Raw genomic sequence first — 26,308 nt, forward strand, 5'->3', positions numbered from 1 at the left:
TTCAGCGCCGTGAACGATTTGCTAAATTAAAAAAAATAAAGCGCACACAAATGATCCGTAGCATTCTGGAGATTTTCGTCGTGAGATGATCGTGCGTGCGCATATGAAATCATCGTACTTTGCATGTGTGTTGTACCTGTTGCTCGTTCAGCTGTTTTGAAAGAAACAGCCTTTCATTCATCCAGTTTCCGTTTCCTTTCATGATTTGCGACCAGCCCTTGACCTTCGCCGTGTTCGGAATGGCAGACGCTCAAAAAATATGACCACATGTGAACCTTAGCGTGTTTTGGGAGCGGAGGCGCCATCGCAATCTTGTGGCGAAAAAAATCACACGCTAGACAGTCGTTCATCTTCTCGAGAAATATTTGATAAAAAATAACTGAATGGTCTAAATACAACTGAAAACGTATTTAACTTGTAAGCTTGTTCTTTCAAAATAATTTCAGTAATATTTTTTTCAAAACAATCACAACACACACATTTTTTAAGAAATATATGAAACATATATTTTCTTGATGGAACCTACTTGCTAGTCGGCTATTTATTTACTTCTATACCTCTATAGTTCGTTATATGATGCAAGAGATAATAAACTTTTTAGTACGGTCCACGATATAGTCGAGCTAGAAATGGAGGAAAGGTATTGATTAATATTAAACACTATTTATTGAATGTAGCAGTATCACTGATAAATTTTCTAAAAGTTTTCCAAATTTTACTCTTGTAATACACAATTCAATGTAAATATTAATAAAAATTGCTGTTTATTCCGAATGAGAATAATGTTTTATTTTATTAACACAAATACATAGAATTTTATCTATTTCCGGTTAAAAAATATCAATGAAACGATACATATTATTTCATAGATAACGCTATAAAGAATATATTCAAACATTTTCCAGCTGTTCCAGCTGAAATAAATTTTATTTTTGTTCAAGTATAAATATCGACGTTCTATTGAAATACAATATTTTACTAATTCGTTTTTTTAATAATTTGTAAAAAACATATTTTTTCAAATATTTTCTAATACTCGCGAGGGCGCACTTTGTGGTGATAGGAACAGGCGATTCAAGCTAATAAAATATCGTACTAGAACTTTGTATATATTTATTTTTAGTTCTATACAGCTCACGTTGATTGTGACTGTATTGCATTTTTACCCGCACGACGGCGACATCCTGCCATTGAAAGTACATGATATGCAAAACAAATGTCAAAGGGAAAGGCTCATTATCTACGAAAGCGTTCTAACAATCATACATAATTGCATGGCCTTTTATCTATACAATTACCTAACAAACACACCTCGTCAATTGCCTATAACGTATTATTCCAGTATAATCCAGCAATATATTATTACCCAAGTACCCGAGCGTATATTGTAAATTCATATGCCACATCTTGAATGAATTAATAAAATGTGTGGCGCCTATCGAATATTAAACTAGAACTGTGCGACATGGGGCGTATCTAGGGTTGCCAACTATCATATTTTTACCGGATTCAATCTGGACTTTTCATACAAATATGTAAGATGATTTTTTAGTCGATACAATTTGGTAATCAATAAAATGAAATCAATACTTTTGTCTAGATTTTTTTTCACTTTGGTAACCCTGGGCGAATCTAATTCGTTTCATTTCGATCGCACAAAAAAATCAGCCACTTGTTTAAATATGCGGCACAGTGACATCATCGCATATGTTCGACAACTGGTTGGACTTTTTGTTTATTGTGAAGTTTGAGAGCCGCTGAGCTCTTTGACCTTTGTCCGTCGGCGAATGGCTGTGCGAATATTAATTTTTAATGGGCTGTAAAACGTTACCGGGAAGGGTTAATAGTAATCTTATCGGTTTTTGTTACTGTAAAAAAAAATTTGCTGTAAGTTCTCACGTAGATAGAGCTCGCAAGATAAAAATACACACATCCACATGTAAAACGTCCATCGCGGTGAAATAACCGCGGATGACTGCTCATCGTGGACATGAGCAAGTGTACGTATGTGGCTCAGCTGATAACTGTCAAATCAAATAGTACCGAGCGCGCGTATAGTGCGTCCGCGCGGCGCAGATAAAACATTATTTAATTTCATAACATACTTTTTGTGTACACATACATATATATAATACATCTATACATATATAGTATACAGCCCGCGAATGTTTTATATTTAAATGAATTTTATAAAGCTGTGCCGACAATTAAAACGCATGATTTTAATAACATAATTTACATAAAATAAAACTATTCGGAAAAGTAAATCTTTCAATAGCAGTTTTTAATAACATAATTTACATAAAATAAAAGTATTCGGAAAAGTAAATTACGACATCCTCCGTCATCAGATCATAATCTTGAAAAAAATCGCCTTCTAAGAAGACACAAATATTTCATTATTTTAAAAAGCACGTAGCGCGCACACGCTGATTTTATCTCTACACATTCTCACTCTTCTTCATATCATATCTTAAAACAGCTCTACAATAATTTGTTAGTGTCTCAAATCATAAAATTCAGTCGTATTATACAACTGTCGCTATCGAACGATATAATTGAGCAGGTTTTTTTCGTATCGGGTAAACGGCGTTTGTCTCTACAACAAGTTCTACACTACAAAAAGACGATAGGAAGTCGCGACGGGAATACGCAATGAGGTGACCAATACTCAGAATTCGAGGATGGCGTGGGTGGTTCACTCAGGAATGGTCGTATTAGTGGAAGAGATTAAGACGTGTATCCGCCATTTAGTTGAGCCTAAATAAATGGATTTACACCTGCGAATGCGACAATAATTTTCATAAGCGAACGTTGTTTTTTTCTTTCATTGACGATTAGATAAACTCTTCGATGCTTTGAACCAGTGTTAATTCATAAACATTGATAATAAAAACTGAGAGAGGATAATATTGTGAATAACGTTAAATTATATAAATAACTAACAAGGCATTTCTTCGAATGTGTCTTGATAAAAAATAAAATTTAGCATATCTGAAGCAGCAGTAAGTATCTACATAGTAAAATATAAAGAGATTAACCAATTGTTATAATGAGAGCAATGATAATTTGCGCGCATCATATGTTGTGTTAATAGATTAATACATCTCCTTAGTGTGTGATGGTATCAACGCTTCAATTTTTATATATGTATATTTAAATCATCTTAGTCTGTAATATTAAATTTAAGTAATTTCATACAGCTTCAGATAAAAGTTTAAATCACATTGGTGCAATTTGCATTTTTATTCTTTTAATTAAAACACTTTTTATAATATTTACTGAGTGGATTTTTAGAATTTAATTCAGTATAAAAAACTTAAAATTATCGTATTAGGTGTTAGTTATTAGATTTTGCCTAGTGTGCGATACTAAAAGCTACCCGCTAGAATGTTTTTTTTTGTTAACAATGATTTTTATTACTGAAAAATCAATTAAAATGTTAACATATAATAATAGTTTAAGATCTGTCGATCTGTGTACTCCTATGCTTTCGTTTATAATATACATCTGAATTTTTTTGAATAGTACTCTCGATCATCTAGTCATGTGTTGCGAAAATGCATACACATAAAATTAAATTTTTGGTGATAAGGAAAGCAAAATATTTTAGACTGAAATATAAAAACGTAGCATAATTTATAGATTGATTTTTTAAAACCAAATTGGTTTCCGTTGTGAGAGATTTTTTTAAAAGTATAGGATTGCCACAGAAAGTAGAATTGTTAATAGATAATGCTCAGCAGCATATTGAAAATTAACATCGGTCTTATGTGGCAAAAATGTCACAGCCTAATGTTATAAATTTAATACAGATTTACCGTGCTGATTTTTTAAAACTTTTACTGAAGAAGATGATGGCTTGATCAATTTTTAGAATAAATAAAAGTAAAAACTCTTAGTAACGTCGAAATTTATGTATTGGGCTCTGAAGAGACTGGAGAAAGAAACGTATATGAAATATGCAGATACATTTTAAATGCTTTCATAATATCGAACGGGAAAACATCGAGGAATGGGTTTGATCCAGATTCAAATGCTCTGGATTTTCAATGTTTAAATGATACGGATATTGTTTCTATTGTCGATCAAAAAGAAGAGGAAAGGAGTGATAGAAATATTATAAATAAATTAAATATGTACTAACAATTTCATTAGTCAGAAATTACTGGACTACATCATCCAATGGGGATTTTAATATAACGATTTACTAGCTCTTCGTAAAATTCGTACTAATGAACAAAAATTTTTAAGACACATATTCAAAATTAAACGAGAATCACAGATTTTTTTAATAAATAAAATGTGTTAATTTGTATTATAAATATATTATATATATTTTAAGACCAAATACAAAATGATAGTTCGGATTATCCGTGCCCTTCTTCCCCAGCATTACCACTGATAATCGAGATTTATTCTGTACTTGAATACACTTTTGCTATATACATATCTTTTAAACTTAAGTGTATAAAAAACATTTTGAATAAACTTGTACTGTCCATAAATAGCGGCGCGAGTGTAATCCATGTGATTCTTTATCAATAGTCAAATATAGCTGTGAAAAAGTGACATATTATATAGATAAAAGTCGACTACATATTGACGGGAGATAAAGACGAATAAAAATACGTTTTTTCACGTGTCGTTCGCACGTTCATGTAACATATGGTATATCTAGACGGGAGCGGCCGTAACATAACGTCCGTACGGCGGCGCTGCCTGCGCCCATCTGACGAGCACCGATCGGGCGTCGTAACAGCTGTGGATGTCAAAGTCAGCTGTTGAATATTGAATCGCGGTACTTGGTCGTTTCGGTAGTTCCCAAATACGAAATTTTAAATTTATATGTTTTAAATATATAATTTAAATAATTTGATTAATGAATGGAAACAATTGAATTTTTGATTTTCGCTAGCAATCGGATTTTTACAGCAACGGTGTATCAATTTTAAATTTTCGCAACCAGAAAAAACTGGCCACGCCTTTATCTTTATTTGCGAATTTTAAAGGCATGCCGTCAGAATTCTTGAGTGAGTTAACCAGCGCCGACACGCGGCGCATACGATACTCGAAACGTCTCTTATTTCACCGCTCGTCCGGTTGTAGGTAGAACTGATGATACTAAACGTTAAAACCAGAGAAAAACTTGCACGTGGTGAGTCCGCCATGCGCTGTACGTGGCGCTCGTCGTTTAATGCCGATCGGTAAAAAATTACATAATTGCAAAAGTCGACTGCCACGTGTTCGATTTTCGTTGGCGAAAAAATAAAGCATTGTGCCTACCTCTAACATCCACTTGGCTACGATTTTGCGCATTTCTGTGGTTATTTCTTTCTGGACAGTACCGAAATAAGATGTAGCCGGCGGGCCGTGTCTCTCCTCAGCTTTCAGAGTGTTCTCCAACACGCGGTCGTTGGACAGGGCCGGATCGACGATGGCTTTCCGCACATGCCTCTCCAACGGTAACATCCTCGGTTCCTCCGCTGAGGATGCGCCGCCGCTGCTGCACACTGATTCGTCGCAAAGCAGGTCCATTTTGAAATTACTTTTTATTTTATTAAATAAAAAATAAAGATCAAATTTTGAATATCACAGATTTTACTGATCTTGTAAATAATGTCAACAACGATCAACAAACGACGCACAAAACAGTCAATCGGTTTAATTATTTATTATATAATATAAAATATGACTAATTTTATATTATATTTGTATGTATATATATATACTTATATGTATATATATATATTTATTATTATTATAAATATATGTTTATGAATTTGCCGGCCGGCCGTCTCATCCACTGACTACGGGTACAGCCGGCCTCACTTCCAAGCGGTTATGTAGATAGACTGTCTCACAATCCAATGCTGTTTCCCCCACGCCGTTTACTGCTGGTTCCCCCACCACTGACCACCACGGATGTCGGTAATGGTCGATAACAATCCCACCAAATAGGAGTCTTTTTGCCAACTTTCCTCCAAATAAATACAGATATTATACTTAAAAAACATTATATATAAATGTTTATTACAAAATTAAAGATACTTTAAAAATTAGGTAAAATTAAAAAAAAATAATATAACCAATAGTAATAACAACATAATATAAATCAGAAAAAAATAATAAACCCTTTCACAAAATAAAATACAAATTAATTCCTAAAATTTAATTTATGCTTCTGAAATAAGATGTGCTTATGCATTTTATGTTCATACGGTTTACTCTCGATTATCCGGGCTAATGCTGGAGAGGAAGCGCACGCATATTTGAAAAACTATCAATTTTTATTTTGTTTTAAAAAATATAATATATTTACTAAGCAGATAATCATTATTTTTATTTATTAAAAAAATCTGGGATTCTTGTTTGCTTTTGAGAACCTCTCAATGATTTTCGTATGTTAGTACAAATTTTTTTAAGCGTTATTATATCGTTATATTCCAGTAAAGTTTTGAAAAAAGTCAGTGCCATTTTGTTACGAATGTAATTGTTAGTAGCTTTTTCACTTGTAATTTCACTATCGCTTCTTTTATCTTCTGTTTGAGTGATAATAGAAACGATATAAGCATTAAAAAGGGTGTTTTTTAGAGGTCTAGTACTTGAAAAATAAATAAAATTAAATAAGGTTGTTTTTTTAGATGTTCAGAACTTGAACATTAAATAAAACACATAAAATTCGTTGTAATGGCCATGGTATTATTAGAAAGATAATTTTATAGCATTAGTGTTTAACCTGTTCACCGCCACGCGCATGTAGACCTGTGTTTTTTAATTTATTAGCTGTTATTTAATATTCATGATATTTTATATTCGATATAGTGATATAATCCTCGTACAATTTAATAATCGTTGTATTTATCGCCATAATAATTTATAATTGGTATAGTAATATAATTCTTGTAATATTTTATGATCATTATAATGATAGGAGAAAGTGTTTTTGAGTATTCTAATTTTTTTGTGACAGATCATTTTTGTTTTTCATAATACTTTTTAATAAAAAAATATATAAATATATATTTTGATAGATTTATGAATTAAATTACTCTACTGTTTACAATTAGAGGGAGTAATTTATACTATCAATCATAAAAAAGGGCCAGTTCGACTTACTTAAAAAGGGTTTTTTCCTCAAAATCAATCGATAGAAAATGGATTAGGTCACTAAATATGTGGCATAACTCATAAAGTATTAAATATGTTGATCTTTAAAACAGCCGTTTGTAATATGTGTATCGACCAACTGCAATGCTTTCCAAAAACTCGTCATTCTTCTCTAATTAGGAATGTCGGGAGCTGTGGTTACGACACTACCCAAATATTATGTTGGAAAAGTTTACAATCTTTGCATAAATATAAGAGCGGTATACAAATTTCAATGTAATCTCAATTACAGTTAACACCATCTGTATCACGTACAACATCTAGAGGCATTGCAAATCATAAACCAGCTTTATTAGCATCAACAGAAAAAACTCCACATCTATGTATGTAAACAATGATATGTTTGTGCGCATAGCATAAAAAAATAAGGCATATGTCCAGTTATATGTATGTGTGCTACGTGTAACGTGACTTTGTGTGTAGTTCCATGTTTGGAAATTTATGAATATATTTTGTTGAGTTTATCAATTGAATTACTACTATTTACAATTAGGATTAATTTATACCATTAATCATAAAAAGGACCAGCTCGACTTGCGATGAAGCGTTTTAAATGTTTAAGAAAAAATTGATTTCTTCGACAATTTCAAATTATTTTGTAGATATAAAAAATGTTCGACGGACACCAGGACAGATCTGTCCAAGCTTCGTCACACACGGAAACTGTCTGAACTCGGACAGCGGATAGACGACGGACAGACAAATCTGTGTCTTTTCTCGCCGCACACGATCGGATTTGTCCGCCAGGCACCCGCGACGGCCAGATATAATTAGCTTGTTTTAATTTAAAAAATTGTCCTTGTTAATGCGCTGTTTTTAAATATAGGAGGGGGGCCTCAATATCATTTTCCATAGATTTTATATAATTAATAACCGATTATGAAACATTAAAATTGATAAAAACAATTATAAAAAACCTTTTAATATATTTATATAGTAAGTATATTTTTTAAAGTATATTATCATAAATTCGTAATAAAAGAGCAGAAAAAAATATTTTTAAATATTTTGTCAAAGTAAAAGTGAATTTAAGATTTTTTCTGAAATTTTCAAAAAACAAATTGCTAATTTTTAAGATCTATTGATGTGAAGTATTTTATATTTTTTTTTAAATAAGGACCACTCTAATGTAAGCATGTAGTACATGCATATACGAAGAAGACATATATTTTTATATGTCTTCTTCGATATATTTTTACTATCGCCATTTTGACCACGTAATATGTGATTTAGATTATTATATAATATCACATTTTTACTATCACCATTCACACCACCTTATTTGTTATCTATGGACAAAATAAAAACATATTTTTCTCATTGATATCTTGCTATCTCGTCAGAAAATAAATTCTCAGGCCATGCATTAAATTATATTCGACGATATTGACACAAAGTCATCATTTTTCCATTAATAAGACGGACATGTCATCACTTCATCGGTCATCATCATCTTCTGCGAATAATATAGCTTGAGCTGATAACGCCGAGGAATGCAACTACACAACTGACAAATATATCGTATTTCATCCCACACAGGTGTAAAGTTCGCACGTGAAATGAATTATTATCCTAAAGAATGATTTAATTAAAATTCCATAAAGAGATATGATTAAGTGAGGGTCGTTTTTGTCGTTAGATGGCTCTTTACAAGTTTTGCTTCATTTTTCATAGCAGAACAATCGTCCGTTATATGTATACCTGTATTTCATATCTACCTGCTACGGAGAAAAATTTTGGCAGAGCTCGGTAACGGTCGGAATTTTTAGGGAAAAATCTCAACGGTCGTCTCTCAGTGCAAAAAACAGAACACAGCTGACTTTTGGAACACAGCTGATTGCAACCGTTCGATTATAACTGCGTATGCATGCATATTTATTGGGTTTTTTTGGACAAAGCACTTCAAAAAAATTGTTGATTGTTTATAAGGTCGAGTAAAATGGTGCCATTGAATGATTTATGGACTCTATGCACGCAATCGATTATGTACTTTTCTGTTTTGTCACTCTTAAATTATAATTGAAAAAGTTATATTCTACAAGTTACAAGTCTGAGTATTTTAATAAGATAGACTTTAAAAAAAAAATATTTATAACGAAGTCACAAAAAATGCAACTAAATATTTTAACAAATTAAATATTATATTAAGGTGAACCAAATACTTCCTGCTAATATGCACTAATCAACGAACTACGCTATTTATTAAATAACTATACATTTCTATGGGATTTTCCATAAATCCATACAATGCAAGAACCGTTTTGCGTTTTGAATACATTTACGTCAACAAATAATCATGTAATTTTTGACACTGTTAACAATTCCTATGAAAAAAAATATTCAAATGCGATACAAAAAACTTAAGTTACTCAATTTAACTATTAACAGCAATATAAATAAAACGTATATGAAAAATATGAAAAAAATAAAGTACCGGAGCGCTACTTAATTTTATTACTTTTGCACTCCCACTACCACTTCCTATTTTTACAGCTACTTTAATATGTTACAAATGTAAAGAAATTAAAATTTATATAATATACAATAGCAACAAATAGTTGACATTCGCCTTTATACAAAAATCCCGAAACTGGCCGCAGAAAGAATAATACTTCCTGACTTACATACACCAGTCAAGTACAATTTATAACTTCTTACTTTCGTTGTTCATTAATCACACATTTTTTTATTATATGTCGATAGGCGCTAGCGGACCAACAACACTGTTTTCGTTAGCGTCGTTCCACGGTCACTAACCTCTTGTAGTTTTAGAAGTCGATGATAAACTCTCGATTTTAAAATCCATATCGATCAGTCTATACTAACTCTTAAAAAGCATTTGACAAAATTTGCCTTCAAATTCTAGTTCGGAAGTTGAGCAACTTCAGTTTTTTAGCTGTTTTTTGAGTTACTTAAGTGGTTGCTGTCAGCTCCGTAGAATATGTATTATATGCTGATTATCTGAAAGTGTTTCAGAGTATTCACACAAATACAGACTATCTGTCTTTATTTAGGTTTTTATCTGCAAATTTTCTGGCTGTATCGTTTTCGACTCAATCTTGTATATATGCAAAATTTAAGCAAAAACAACGCAGCTATGCAGGAGATGGAAGGGCATGCTTATAGCGAATTTTTCGGCGTTTCGATCTCCGATGTAGGGGAAGTATTCCTTAATCTTATACTATATTAAATGATTATCGAAAATAACCGAACAATTTATTATCTCATAATTCAATAACATTAACGGATGGTAACTAAATGCCAATTTAAAGCAGTTAATTTTTTTATTTTAAAATGCATCTTTGAGTATTGTTTTTTTTTGTTTTTCAGGTTTATTTAATAGTCTCACCCCCGTAAAATTATAAAATAAAAATATAGAAATTCGTAAGATTGTTTAATTATAGAATTGTAATGATTTCTCTATAAGAATTTGAATATCAGGTACAGATGTAATAAATTAGTTGGACGAAAGTAACGTATAGGATTTCGAATTGTTGTTGCAATCTGATAAATGATTCACTAACTACTCATAACCACTTTTATCTACCCATTAGTAATTTTGTTAATCATGTTTACGTAAAGGAGATGACCATTTAATATTAAAAATCTGTACTTTACATTATATAAACAATACTTTATATTTGCAAATACGTTTTATATATTTGCTTAGTTTTAACATCAACATATAATAATGCAAATAGTATAAATATAGATAAAAAAATGATACTTTTGTTGTTTTATTTATTTCTTGTTACCGCGTTTAACCCACTGGCTGAGCTTAAATATTTATTTTATGTTAAAAATATCCTCCGGTATCGTCGAGTTTATTTTTGAAGAGCTATGGGAAAAATACTCTTTCTCACGTGGCCTACACTCGTAATACTATTTAATACGCTACTTGTAAATATAAATACACTCAACTTATGGGTCATTAAAAATAAGAAGTCCAATATTTGCGCGCTCGAGTGCTAAAAGGTTGGCAAGCCCTGAACCGCGGGCGGCAGAACAAACACAGCGCTCGTTAAAGGAGTTTAACGATCCGAGCTCGCGATTTTTCGTTGATATTCAAAACTAGACAAAAGATCAATGGAGGAACCCTGACCTTAGAATGCGCGTCTTCATTTTTCAAAGTGTATTGCAAAGGAACTATTTTAGGAATTTCTTAGTATTGAGGAAGTGAATTTATAATGAAAATGAGATAAACGATTGTCGAAAACATTTAAGAGAATCATTAATTTTTATCACTATTTATTTCAATTAAAGTTATTGGGATTATAATTTAACACAAATAATCCTGTGATTAGTTCTAAAGAGTCATTCTTGTTATATTTACGTTTTTCGTAAAAGGTTATTCAGAAAGAGTAGACAAATATACACTTGCTCATCAGAGCGATTTATTTTTTTAAGCTTTGCAACTGTTTCCTTTAAAGGCAACTTTCTATTAACTGTATTATTATAGTATTCTGATTAGAAGATGTTTTAATTAAAATATCTCTTAGTGAGAGAATATTCTATCGTTTTAGTTAGACTCTTTGAAAAAATCATTCATAAAATCAATAATGAACTATTGGCATGCACGTGTATTCATAGTATTTATGTCAATATTTGGAGTAAAAGAAAAATACGACAACCATATAAATAGTACTTGAATCTTTTAATTATAGCTCTATTTTGAAGAGCCATTCAATCTAAAACAATTTTCCGTCTTATGTCATCCTCGTTTATATAAAGAAGTTCTGCCAAAAAGATGTGATATACATGCCCACCATTCAAATCATCTACGATGATATCATCGACAGCGCTCCTTCATCTTTTTCGCATTGAACATTCTTATTTTTACTCTTTTCTATACAGATATGAGGCGATGTAGCTACAGGTAGGCAAAAGTAAAAATTAGAATCTGATTCGTAGTATATGGTCGAAGGTGCCAAAAGCAGCCAGTGCCAGAGGTGGTTGACCGTGAAATTTAGCCGTTTCTTTTTTCGCAAGCCACGTCTGTTTCAGCAAGTCGCTACCTACACCTTGACCGAAGAAGAGAGGTGTTTCACAACGTGTACACTTCCTACCGGTCTCGCCGGTTACGTAAGATGAAGTAGAAGAAGTTGGAGAGCAAATGCGCGGAACGAACTGAAATGTCTGCCTCGGTGACAGCTATGTATTGAGGCCCGCCGGGGATGCTGATGTCGATGTGCAATCCGCTCTGTCTAATCCGCGAAGCAAAAAGTTTTTAGCAAATTGTTAGAAATTGTCAGAAAAGGTCCTTTCCTAGAAGCTCTCCCCGTTGCGATAATACGATAATGGAGAAAGGTTTCAAGTTCTTATCGTTAAGAACAGGTCTATTATTCCTATTTTTAGAATTTTTGATAATATTGTGTTTTTTATCAAGATTGACGTTTTTAGTGAAATAGCATTACAAATAAAATAATACGAAGGAATTTTAATGGATTATGCCAAAAAAATCATAATATAAATAATGTTTTATTAAACATAATTTAATGTAAGAAAACATAATATTTATCATACTATGAATAAACATTCTACCATTTTTACTATGCATCATTAGTACTATATGTCAATACTGTATTTATGAGTTAAAAAATATTAGTCAATAAGCTCCAATCTACATTATCATTTATTTTTCTCTTACACTACAATATTTATTATTTATTAAAGCTTCTCCGATTTCTCCGATTCTCCAAACTTCCGGGTCGTATAAGGTTTTGAGGAGTGTTTGTAGTTTTCCAATTTCTGTTAAAACTCTCGTTAACTTAAATACGAGATAGCCACAATTCGCGTGTTGATCATAAGTTACTGAAGGACTATATAGTCCGACTGCTTTCTGATTATTCTCATTCATCTTATATATGTAGGTACAGATTATAACTACTTTAACATCCATTGCGTGCACCACTGCTGATACCAGTATTAGGGCCCTGCGAGTCCAACCCAATGGGCGGGCACCCAGCTTTTGACGGCCGGATGAGCGAGACCCACCCCCCGTAGTACTACATATTTAGATATGTAGGTACAAATGTTAACTGCGCATTTTGCGTCTTTCCGGTTCGAGTATAGATCTAAATCTCTAATGATATTACACCGCTAGATACATCGCAAACAACGGCGTGTATGTACGTCCATATAGTATATAATAAGATCGGAATAGTAAAGTCCGTATGGTCTTGACTGATAAACTTGAAGCCGCTGGTTCAAGCACCGATTTCCAGACTAAAAAGTCTGGTGGTTTTTATATTATTTAGGTATTCAGGGTATTTATTATGTCTGATTGCGATTTACTTCATTGTAACGCATCAGGTTACAACGGAAGATTAAAAAAAAATGATAAATATATGGGAGATATTCGTGAGCTTAAGATTTCAAGCTCTTTTTTAGCGTTGGCAGCACTTTCGTTCTCGTAAAGATCTGTGTGACGAACAGTTTTAAAGTCTTTAATCGTAGTGTTTTATAAGAGTCAATTATTTTTTCTTGGCAAGTCATCCTTTTCTTTTGTGTGAAAGAATAAACTGCTGAAATTTGTTGGTAACTTGTTTATGTTAATGGCAATGCCAGGAAGCATTATGATGAAAGAGTTGTCATAACTGATTAAAAAAATATGCCGATCTAGGTATTAAACGATCGATTAACTTAATGAACAATATTATACGGTGTCCATAATTGCTATTTATGAAATAATTACTAAAATACAAGGCTCTGCGAGTATTATGAGTTGTAAAGAGAGCAGGCGCGAGACTTCTATGACGTTACTAAGCTTACCCAATATCAGGTCAGTAATGATTATGTTGGAAAATAAATAAAGGGGTATTTTATTATATTATAAGTCAATCCCTAAATAAAGTGCTTCAATAATATTGTATGACGTTTATATATTTACAATCTGAATATACCCTGTATTTTAACAAATATATTGTTTTATATCTTTTATTAAACTTGACAACCTAAAAAATAATATAATTTTAATTCATATTTTTTGTATTATAACATAAGTTTTAAATGCTAAATATTATTTTCGTTAGCAACAGACTTACATTATAGATTCAGATTTTATTAATCTAACAAAGAAGCTGAATGTCGAATGGAATCTTGAACGCTCTCGGATATAAAATATTGATTTCCATTGTGGATGAATTTGAGATTCGCAGAAATTAATCTGGATTATTTTGAAAAAAACCTTTTGTTCTCTTATCCAGATGTGCTAGAATTCAAAGCAAAAAGCCTTGGCATTTTAGTATAGTTTTTTTTTCATTCGCAAACGGAGCGATAAATTTTATTAGTTGCCAATACAAAATAAATAAATAATATTATTTTCAGTTCTAAGAACACTGTTTTATGATATTAAAAAAAATTTAATCCAGAAAGTATTTATAATTATCGGCAATTTGAAAACTTAATCATTTTTACCTTTCTAGAGGCCCGCGATTGTGCGCGAAATAGCGGAGTGTTGGCTTGCAGCGGTTCTCAACCGTTCGGCGACCGACACACGTTCCCAAATATGGCACCATCGTGTGGCGCCAATTCTCTAATAATATATAAAATGATAAAAAATCACAAAATTACTATGATAAAGCAGCAACAAAACGAATTTGGAACACATGTCGGCCGACGGACGAACATTTCCTTATATGGCAATAGCCGACATTGATTTTTTTGCAATCATAATAATTTGCAAAAAATGTATTTTTGCAGCAAAAATAAATAAAAAATATAATAATTTGACATAAAATGTTATTTTTACGTGTGACCTTGATTCAATTATCCGGCATGCGATTATCAGCGCGATCTATTTTCTAAGTTATATCCACCGGGTAAAGTAGTTTTAATTATTTATTTGTGTAAAAAATATTTTTTATTTAATTATTTTTAATTTACAACATAATATTGCATAAATATTATTATTACAATTCCGGAAAAACCCGGTTTTTAGATAGTAGATAATAAATAATTATTATGGTGAAATGAATGAATGAAAATTCTTATCTAATCATATAGTACTTTGATGTAATATTATAAATTATATATATATATTTTATATTTTTAAAAATAAACTCTTTTATTAATATTATAATAAAAAAGGGTGTAGTACATACATATACATATTACAATATATTTTATTTTAAAATTTAAATATTTATTTAATTTAATAAAAACAAATATTAAATAACACAATAACATGAATTTTGTACTGTCCATTAAAAATAATTTTAGTGTATATACTACATTCGTGTATCTATCAATATATCGGTCGTTTAACTACAAATTCAATTTGCATAATCATCTTTTTTATATAGTAAATTTAAAGTGCGTTTTATACTTGCTTGATACGCCCATTTTTAAATGATCTTGTCGGTTTGTTATTGAATTATAGCAATAAAATTACGCATAAAGAGCATAACGACCTCTCAAACTATACACATGTGAAATGTGTAGCATATATTTTTTGCTAATATTACTATGTAATTTACATAATAAAAAATAATAAAAAACATTTTTGGATTTATTAGTGGATCTTTATTTTTTTTTTAATTACTCATTGAAATCATACTTAAAATTGAGCAAACATAAATCATGTTTTCTGTTCAATGGTAGTGTTATAAAATGTTGGAACTCTAAGAAACTCAACAATAGCAGCAGCTTGATATTGTTGCTTTTCCTGGCCTTGATGAATCCTGTGGTTATAAAGGTTTTAAAGAGGGTCTGATGTCTCAAGTGAATATTGCCAATTATTCTCAACTTTCAGGTTCAAAGTCCATCGCGAAAAGTTTCTATGAGGGTTTGATGTATTCTAATTAAACTATCGATGAATCAGATTCCTGGTTTATTGATAAACTGTATTGCACGCCATAGAATATAATTGTTATCGCTATGAAATAAATGCGGAACGGGGTATGATCGATATTACCAGTATCCTGTTGGAATGTATGGTTCGAAATTCTGTATGGTAATGTATCCAGAATAAAGGAAACTCATTATGTTAAATAAAAATGCAAAGAAACAAGGAGACAAGCGTAAGCGTGTTCGGGGTAAATCAGTACCAACTAGTGACTGATGAATTGGTGACATCTATATATTATAGATTATTATGTGTATTATAATTTACAATTAATTATGTCACTTTTACTGCTGGGCCTACATCCGGCTTTCAACTGTCAGGCTTGTTGATGAATATTAAGGAACAACATATTATCCCTTTTTATAACATTATGCTAATTAAGATGTGTTGAAATGAAGGAGAAGGCAATCCTTTCGTCTATCCGTCTAAAAATATATATGAAGCGTTTGTTGCTACACAAAAGATCGTTGCTGAGCGAGTGATGCGACCGTCTCTTGCACCCTTAAATAAAACAATATTTTATCAAATTATTCCACAGATCCGTGAGGATTCATTGAACATTTTTTTACATCTAAAGTCATATTCAGCATTAAAAAAACACACACAAAATGTCGATACACATTTATGGCAAAAACATAAGCAAACTATTTCTAATAAAAAACTCAATAAGTTGTTTTATTAAAGTTGAATAAAAAAAATAGTAGATAAGAAGATATACCATGAGTTTTTATTATAATACATACACCCTCACAGAAACCTTATATAACCTACACTTTGAAAGTAAGAAGAGTCACCGAAAATTTTAATAAAAATACTTTTTACAACTCTTCAACTGTAAAATAAACAAATATAATATTTTTCGACAAATTTTAACAACAAAATTAGAACAGAGACTTCAGAAATATAATTTGGTTCACTAGTCCAAATAATTTGTAATTTGGATTTATTATGGAAGTACGAAGCTTTCAAAAAGCTATATGATCCCTTATTTACGATATGTATTACTAAATCTATTTTTTTTTCAACGAGCACCATCAAAGCTACGCCTGTGATTTGGATATTTTGAAGGCAATTGCTTATGTAAATTTGGACAGTGCGGCAGAGACGAGTGCCTTTAAAAGATCGTTACATCATCCGCCGCCATAATGGATCTTTCTTTAATTTTATCTTCTTGCTAAGAACTATATATAGCCGCCAAAATTGGGGCCCCATAACGAAATATATAGTTCGCGATGACCTTGCGGTTTGGCTGCGACACATGTGAAGCACCATGCGAATTTTTATCAAATATGGCATATATTTTACAGTTAATAACCGGTCATATTATAAAAAATTCAATGATGACAATAATTTACCGATTTTGATTACATTGTTAAAATATTTTAATATATTTATGATATATTGAAAAAAATAATGATCATGATAAAAATCTAGATTTTTATTAGGCTTAGAATTAAATTTTATGATAATATTAGGCAAATGTGCCGTTGGCAGTTGCTATATCGATTGTGTACATCGATGAAATTATTTATGAATATTTTTTGTGCTAAAAGCTCGATCGTAAATAATTATAAATATTTCACATTGTCTTAACACTTGAACATAAACATATAATTTAATTGTTATTGTGCTCTGGAGAACTTTTCTCACAAAAACACTTTTCATCGCTAATACCTACCAGAGAGCTCATTAGAGCTGTTTTACATATAAATTATGGATATAAGTTAATTTAATCTTGAAGAATGGCGCTTTATTGAATAATATATACCATTCGTCAAAATATTTTTTATGTTTAACTAAAATATAAAACTTTATGCATTGATAATCACATATATAACGTATCAGTTTTTATTTTATAGTTATGTAAATTAATAAAGTCATAATCATATATTATACTCGACTGTAAACTTACATTAATATATAATTCATATCTACTTTTTAGAACGTTTATTTCAAATCTACTGTTCGTATTTGAATACTAGTGCCTTTTTGCAAGGAGCGTTTGGATATAATTCATTGCATTCTCATCGTAGCGTCTACTCAATAAAGTACTTTTTAAAGTTCTTAAGGAGCGGTGTCGACAATCCGCAAATGCTCGGTGATTTTTAACTGTGAGCTTTAGAGTGCCTTAGAGAGTCGCGATCGCAACCCTTATTCTTACCTGTTGCGGTCAGGACGTCAGCGCTTTAGAACGCTCCTCTTGCGCAACTGATCCAGCTTCTCAACAAGCTATGAGAAGTTGTAAAATTTATGAATGATGGTGCTTATCTGTCTTAGGTTTGCACTATATTTTTTTTAATGTTTTTTTGTATACTTATTATTTATTTATTTGTAATAAAAAAAAAAAATATATGAATTTATTCGGAGGCTGCTGTTTTGGATAGTCTAATTAGCATAACAATATAAATAGTGAAATATCATTTGTTCTAATGGTATTATTATACAGCATTTCATATTAAACGGTCCGTTTGGACACTAATAATATCGATACAATTTTTTACTTTGCCCCTAAGATAATCAGTAAAGTTAAAATCTGATAGATTAATTAGAAGATCATAAACCCTAAACTTTCCGATATTAACTTTGAACCTGGAAGCTGAGAAAAATCACAGGGGTTCGAAATCTTTACAACGGGTTTCATCAATAGCACGTAACATAACAATATCAAATTGCTGGCACTGTCGATTTATAATACATACTTTTATATATTTTTTGTTGAGCACTTTTTGTTGATTTTATTAAATGATAATACTGCACACATAAATGATAAAAACAAATATAACAAAAAATATACATATCAGCAAAAAAATAATGTCAGTTTTGACCTTCAACGCTAATTTTAAATATAAATAAAATAAATGCAACATTGTGGTAAATAATTGTAAGCAAGTTTTATCCTAGCTAAATAAAGTAAATAGTTACAGTCATACTTGGCCATTAAAATGATGATTATGACTTTAACAAAAAAGTTGCATATTCTATAAAAACATCAGCTCTATAGTTGTAAATTATTTATGTTTAGCTTTGTGCATCATTATAGTAAAAAAATCAAGAATAGATTTAGCATATAATTTTACATATCAATTTATTGATTTGTTCACAAACTTACTTTTATGTGTTGATTACTATAATAATCCATGATCAAAGTTCACAAAGTTATGTTTAATATTATGTAGGTAATACGAATGCAATTAAAAAACATTATAGAATATTTTGCTTAAGCAAAGATAAAATCGACGATATCTCCAAAAAAACTTCATCACATATATTTAAAATGAAAATGGTTTATTAATTTATAAATATAATGTATCATAGTGTTATCTAACATCAATCACAATTGTGTTTTGCTTACAAAAATGGCATTAGTGGTCCATTTATCGTGCATTATTTAGATTTTTAGTAGGTTATATTAATAATAAGGTGCTATATGAGTTCAATAATTTATTTTTTAGTTTTCTTTATTTATTATCCACTAAATTAAATAAATTTATTCATTATATCATATTCACTATTAAATTTAAAAAGCATCTCTCTAATTCTATATATTTATGAACTAATTGCTTAAAAGCCAATTATAGTTGGTAAGTTTAAACTACAAATTAGCGATTAACTTTATGAGCTACACACGAATCTGGGTGTTTCTTATATGTATTCATTGTGACATAAACATAAAGTGTTTTATTAATACACATGTATGTGATTGAATAATGAATAATCTTATTTATAACAAAATTATGTTTATATAATTCAGCTGAGTTGATAGCATTATGGCAATTCTTCATTATGAGACCAAAAACAGCGCTGATGCTGTGTAAACTTTATGTAAAACGTTTATTGATTAAACGATTTATTGACAATGAACATAATATTTTTTGTATTGAATAATGAGTCTTGTGATATACGCTTTATTTTACCAGATTTTTTTTGTATTATAATTATTTATGAATTTAAAGACTTTATATGTTTGTGAGTTAAAATAGTAATAGGGAAACGTAACATACGTATGTATTTTTAAATAAACTAATTTCATGCTTTAACAGGTATTTGATTGCTTTTCTTTGAAGTATTATTTGCGAATTTTATTATGGCTTACATGATATATTATAAACTACATTTGCTATGGGTTAAAAAATTAACTTTTTCAATATTAAGTAATGTAGTATTTTATAATTTAATAAACAGTTTAATGGTATAGTGTTCGCTGTACTCATATTATCCCATTGTCGGCTGATGTCTGACCTTTTGAGTTATGGGTTATCTATGATTCATTGAAAATTGGATGTGAAATGAATGAATGTTGTTTTGGTATACATACGTATATGTGTATACGTGGAACAATGTAAATAAAAATATTTTTCTAACACTGTGTTGATTCAAGACGAGCGGATGTACACTACAAAACATTTTGTTATCGTATACTAGTTTCTTAAGGAAATTCCCGCGACAGCATCCCAGACAAGTTTACGTACATGTACTACATTACAAAAAGGGTGGGCGATCCTTTGTATCCTATCATAGACACGACGATCTGGAAAGCGCGTCACACTAGACTGGTGCCCTAGTAGTAGTAGTAGTAGTAGTAATAGTAGTAGTAGTCAAGGTGAGTTGCTATAAAGCAGAAGACTGGTCTTATAGAAAATGGTCCAAATGACTACAGACATATATTTACCTCTCGTTTTAACTTCAATTATTGTATAGTCCAGTCCAGATCGGATGGCACTGTATGAATTACACATTAATATCGAAATTGGTACACTCTGTGTATAATGTGTTATAATAAAACACTTAATATTATAAAAGTGCGTTGTTCACAAAAATACTTAATTAAATCGTCTGTCAATTTATTTTGATCCATAAAATAACATTTCACTATTTTGTGTGAATAAATTAAAATTTTAATCGATGCATTCTTTGAGTTGTTAAAGCTTTTAATTCCCGAGTGTATTTTATACAGGTATTTATTTATACATCAGTAGAAAATAATGATAATAATTATAAATTTGTGATTTATCTATATTTTGGTTTGACATATGTATATTAAAATGCAAAAAGTAGTGTTTCTTAAGATTTTTTCGAGATACATGCCATAACGAGAATTTTCATAGAACCTTTATTGCTAAAAATTTAATTTGTACGAATATTTTTTAACATTTTACAACCGCTGCATAAGAAAGGTTAGGTCTGTGCCAGATTAAAAAAAATATGCATGCTTTTTTGAAGCTTTTAATAGAGGTCGGAAGTATTTAATTAGCAAAAGATTGCTTACGATTTTCTTAAATACTCTAATAGGAATTGGCAGATTGCAAAAATGTATGTGGGCTTTCCAGAGTAACGCTATAAAATTCATCTGTCGGCTAACTTAAATCTTGTTTTTTCCATAAAGCAAAGAGTATTTTTTTTGTTTTTATCTTGTTTGAAATATGAAAAATATAAAGCAACTTTAGGTCATTTATCCGTACTTCACAGAAAGAGTTAATAAATTGTTTTTAGTGGTTTTGGTAACAATTAAACTATTTACTTATAAGTACAATCAAGCAAGCGATACAATTATATTTTATATATGAAGAAATGACGATTTATTAAACAAAGCCCATTCTCTTACCGTTATAAATAGTACTGAAACAATAAATTTAAAAAATGTGATACTGGTATTGATAATACCACTAATCAATGATACAAAATCAGAAGTATTATACGGTGAAAAGATTTTGTGTGATTCATTATCACTTAAAGCTTGCAAAAAATACTATACCATGATACTAAAAGTACACGCCTTTTATTTCTTCGAACGAATTTTTACAGTCTTTAGGCGGACATTTATTTAACCCAATTTTAGCATCTATGCACGTGAAAAATATAAAAACGTGTCATGCGTCAACTACATGTTAGATTAAAAGCAAAGAGAACTTAAAAGTAAACTCACTTGAGATAGGGACAAAGAAAATTCACGAAAAATAAACAGAGGGCTAGGCAATCGACGATTTGACGGTTATGCTTATCAATATTATATAAGATAATATTGAAATGCGAATAATATAGATAATACGAGGCGTTGAAAGTTTTAGTCATCATAAAATTTCGCAAACCTTGAAGAGTATAATCTTGCATTGAGGTTTAATTTATCCAAATTAAACCGTGGGTTATGGGTTTGGCCAATCTTTAAAAATATTGAGGACCAACTAACTTACATTTATTAAGTGTTTGAAAGTTCAAACACTTAAATACCTTTCAATTCGACTAGTGTATATCTTTATAAAAGACACATATTTACATTAAAAATCCATTGAAGTCTATAATTTTAATGCGAATTGTGTCACAAATAGTATGGCTTTGTGCTGTTATTTTTAAGTTTTAGTTCCGTTGTATTAAAAAAATAATATGTTGTGGCAACCATGTAACAGATAAAAGAACTCTTCAACAAGAGAAAGGGTGACAGTGCAATAAAAAAATCTATAAGGTATCAAATTCAATAAAATTTTGGTTCTATTGTATAAAATTATTTTCATTCAACAGATGCCAAATAACGAATTTGAGGAAGCTATATGACTTCGCTCTTTGTTGTTCAGGTTCCCGTAAAAGACTCCCGCAGAAGCTTTCATCGGCGCCTACAGAGACTGTAGCTTTTGGAACTGCATCCACGAATAATACTACAGCCATTACCACACATCCTTCAGAGGATAAACGACGGCAGAGCGCACTTCACTGATTGCAGCCCCAGATGTCGCGTCGTCATAGGGTATGCGCCCTTGTTTACCGCGCTTCTCGAATACTGTGTCTTCAGTAGATTTAATATTAACCCATTGAATATACTGTGCACAAATTCGTTATTTTAATTTCAAATAAAAACACACACATTCAACAGTGTCCCACATTTCAATTTAGGTCGGACATGAATTGATTTACAATAAATCTTATTTTACCAAAAATATATTAATAACATTTAACGCTTGCATTTTATAAATATATCGTTAGATATTTGTAATGAAATTTAAGAACTTCTTAAGAACTTACTATTGAACAGAAGAAATTACATATTATTTCAGTTGCAGTTTTGTAATCATCACCACTATAAGACTTATTTATCTATGTTGCAGCATAGATAAATAAATAAGATGCATAACATACTGTTAGGAGATCTGATAGAAAGCTGATATTAAGTGTTGTGTGTCATCATATTGCATAAATCTCAAACAGTTACACATACGAGGGCTTTCATTAAGTGTGTAGTAATATTGAAGGCGTTGTATGTATTTTAGCGTGTTTTTGTAGTACTATTCGTTATTGGAACATTTGTGAAACTATTCGTAAAGTATTTGTTCGTGATAATTTATAATGGACTATTTCAATTTTTTTATTTCTGTTATTAACTCTACTAGCACTAGCTCTGAAAAAACTTTCCCCTTAACGTACCGCTGCAATATCTTTATGAATAAATTCGATTATTTTATCGTTTGTTTTTTTATATTTGCATAGTTAAAAATATAGAATATTTTGAAGTGTTTGGCTGACGGATGGTGACGGGTGGCAATTACACACAGATTAAGCCGTTGCAGTAGTATTTTTAGGAAGCATACAATAGTTTATACATACTAATATATGCGAGTGAACGGTGGACGAGGCACCACCGCCCGTTGTTTTCTCGTCGAGGTCCACCAAAAGAATGTGCCGTTCTTTACCGCCGTCATGTCAGTGTTGCCAGAGTTTTAGCCATAATGAATGAATACATAAATATATAAATAAGCGCTCACTAATGACATGTTCAAATTGTTGTCAATGTGGTGTCGCAAATGCTAACTTTGAAGCAAAAACGTTAGGGATAGCAATTTTTAAAGGATTATTTAGCCACGATGAAGCATAATTATATGGATTTTTATATTTATGTGTGATTTGTGATTTTCATTGTCAATGCACAACTCTAGAATTTGCCGCACTATCTGAAACGGACTACGCATGCCGCGACTGCGAAAAAAATATAAGTTGCAAAAATTTTGGGCCTCACGGTACTGTGTCATAAAACGTTGACCCCGTGCTTGGCTCAGCTGCTTGGCGACACGACTAGTAGATGAAGAATGAAATGCTCGGTGTTAATTGGCCTGTCAGATTTACTAGCGGTCTGATCATCTGTTCTGAACATTGTCAATGGACTAGTCTCGCGCTGATAACAATCTGATAACGCGTATCTAAGTTTTAAAGGAAAAATACATGTGAATAAGTACATATTGGTAGGTATAAGTCTGTGGGAAACGAGCCAATGTGATACGCTAATAGACTAGATAAAAAATATTGATTTATTGCTGTATGTGTCAGAAATGAATGAGCGTTCAAAATAATAATATTTATGGTTGATGTTACGCACTTTGTTCAATTAATAATAATGTTTTTCACTATTGAGTTAAATTATGTACTCACATAGAAAAAAATGTACTTGCTAAAAAAACGGACTATTAAATAAATATTACGCGATTGCATAAAACCTAATAAAATATATATGTATGTAATTTTTTTTAATTTTAGACGCTTCGTTGCAGTGATCTTCTTTTTTATATGTCCTGAAATCTCGTTCCTTTGAGTGATGGCAGGAATACGTGACGTAAGAGCAAAGAACGCGGTAAAGTGTGGAGCCCATTTTTAAATGTTCATCTACACAATTTTTATATATTTTTTTCTAAAAAAATACGATTTATTTTAATAAATTATAAGCATTAACTAAATTCACACTGTAAAGCTGTAAAAATAATCCAAAACAATATTGACTGTAGAATTTTAATTTCCATGAATCAGTATAATATGTGCAATAGAGAGGAAAACATTTAAAAACAAGCACTCAAACTTGTACAACGTAATTTTTATGTGTTGGTATTTTACTACTACGGCAACTACCATGTAAATGTCAACATCTAGCTAAATGTTACGTTAAAATAAATATGTTAATTTATGTTCGTACATAATCGTGCATCTTATATATAACTAGCAGACCCCGCAATGCTTCGCTATTGCTAAATTAGAGAATTAAATAAATTATACATAACTTAAATTATATTTTTAGATACTTAATAAACTTTACGAATATATTCGAATATTTTATCATATACTATTCGATATTCGAATAGTTAAAAATAATGAATATTTGAAAACTCGACATCCTTCGCACAATAAAAAAATACCTCTATAAATAAACACGTGTTTAATTTTAGGCTTAGCAAAATATTTTTACAACGATCTATATATTGACAATTCAATTGTGAATTTTAATTAAAGATCTTATCGTCAAAGTTAAACCCAAGACTTTGATTCGGCTCGCTTCACGGATTAAAGACTAGAACACCGAAACACTATAACGTTTTAATTAACTGCTATGGTACTAATCAATTTTGAACGTTTTATTCAGAAGTTAATACTATCAATCAAGTGTTTTGACAATAAAAATACCATATATAATGAAATTAAACATAGAATATATTTTTAATCGATTACTATTCAGTTAAGATAGGGTAAAGCTAATTTAATTACTCAATTTATGACAAACGAGGTAAAAGTTTGGCGCACTCTTTAATCCGGATGTAAAAGCTAATTAATTAACTTATTACGGTTTCAAGCTGCATCGATAGATATTATGTTTTCTTCGGAAGAAATCGATTATTCACCTCGTGAAAATTGGAAATCGACTTTGGGGAATTTTTTTTCACAACACAAAAACACATTATGGCCCGGACGCTGTAATTTAGATTCCAATGTCGCAATTTCGAAACTCAATATGGCAAATGATATGGTATTTTAATAGATAATTGGTGGGTGCAAGGGACACATCATCTACGATCTACGACGTAAAATAAATGGTACTTTGTATCTTATACGAAAATCTAGGTAATAAATCATTTTTAAATTAATTTATTATAATTTTATGACTTTATTAGGTCGAAGTTTTTTTTATTTATGAAAATTGAGTAAAATGTCTGCGTTTCTTCTGAGTCTAAACTATCATAGTGCAAGCCTTGATCTTTTGAATGGGAAAACTGTCACGGTTAATGTGGTTGGTGTTCGTGGTGTAATCGGTATAAGCACCTGCCTCGTTGTCTAACTAGCCGGGTCAATGAACAACTATGTATCTTGTTTTTTTCAGGCGGATTTGCTATTTTATTCATGGCGACTATAAATTTTATACGTGTAAAAAACCTATCTGTCCTGTTTTTCTAAGACGATTTACTTCAAATGGTACAATCAACTGAAACTAAAGATAATTAAGCATTTACTAACTGTACCTGGCGTTACATGCGCAATAAAAATTGCAATATT

General features: G+C 30.7%; 1 protein-coding gene and 1 long non-coding RNA gene across 2 annotated transcripts in view; one reads left to right on the plus strand and one right to left on the minus strand.

Moving 5' to 3' along the window:
• LOC148237847 (G1/S-specific cyclin-D3-like) overlaps positions 1-5,846 on the minus strand; it is a 49,606-nt gene extending 43,760 nt beyond the window's left edge. The window contains exon 1 of the mRNA XM_088205808.1: positions 5,287-5,846. Coding sequence (XP_088061934.1) covers positions 5,287-5,538 — 252 coding nt within the window. The 5' untranslated portion in view covers positions 5,539-5,846. The remainder of the gene's footprint in view (positions 1-5,286) is intronic.
• Positions 5,061-8,086, plus strand: LOC148237848 (uncharacterized). The gene is made up of 2 exons (XR_015812697.1): positions 5,061-5,532; positions 7,773-8,086. It is a non-coding gene; the product is annotated as an uncharacterized LOC148237848 (long non-coding RNA).
• The last annotated feature ends 18,222 nt before the right edge of the window (positions 8,087-26,308 follow it).

The sequence above is a fragment of the Plectrocnemia conspersa genome, unplaced genomic scaffold (genome assembly GCF_051122295.1).
Source record: "Plectrocnemia conspersa isolate PC_06_02 unplaced genomic scaffold, ASM5112229v1 ptg000002l, whole genome shotgun sequence".
NCBI lineage: Eukaryota > Metazoa > Arthropoda > Insecta > Trichoptera > Polycentropodidae > Plectrocnemia > Plectrocnemia conspersa.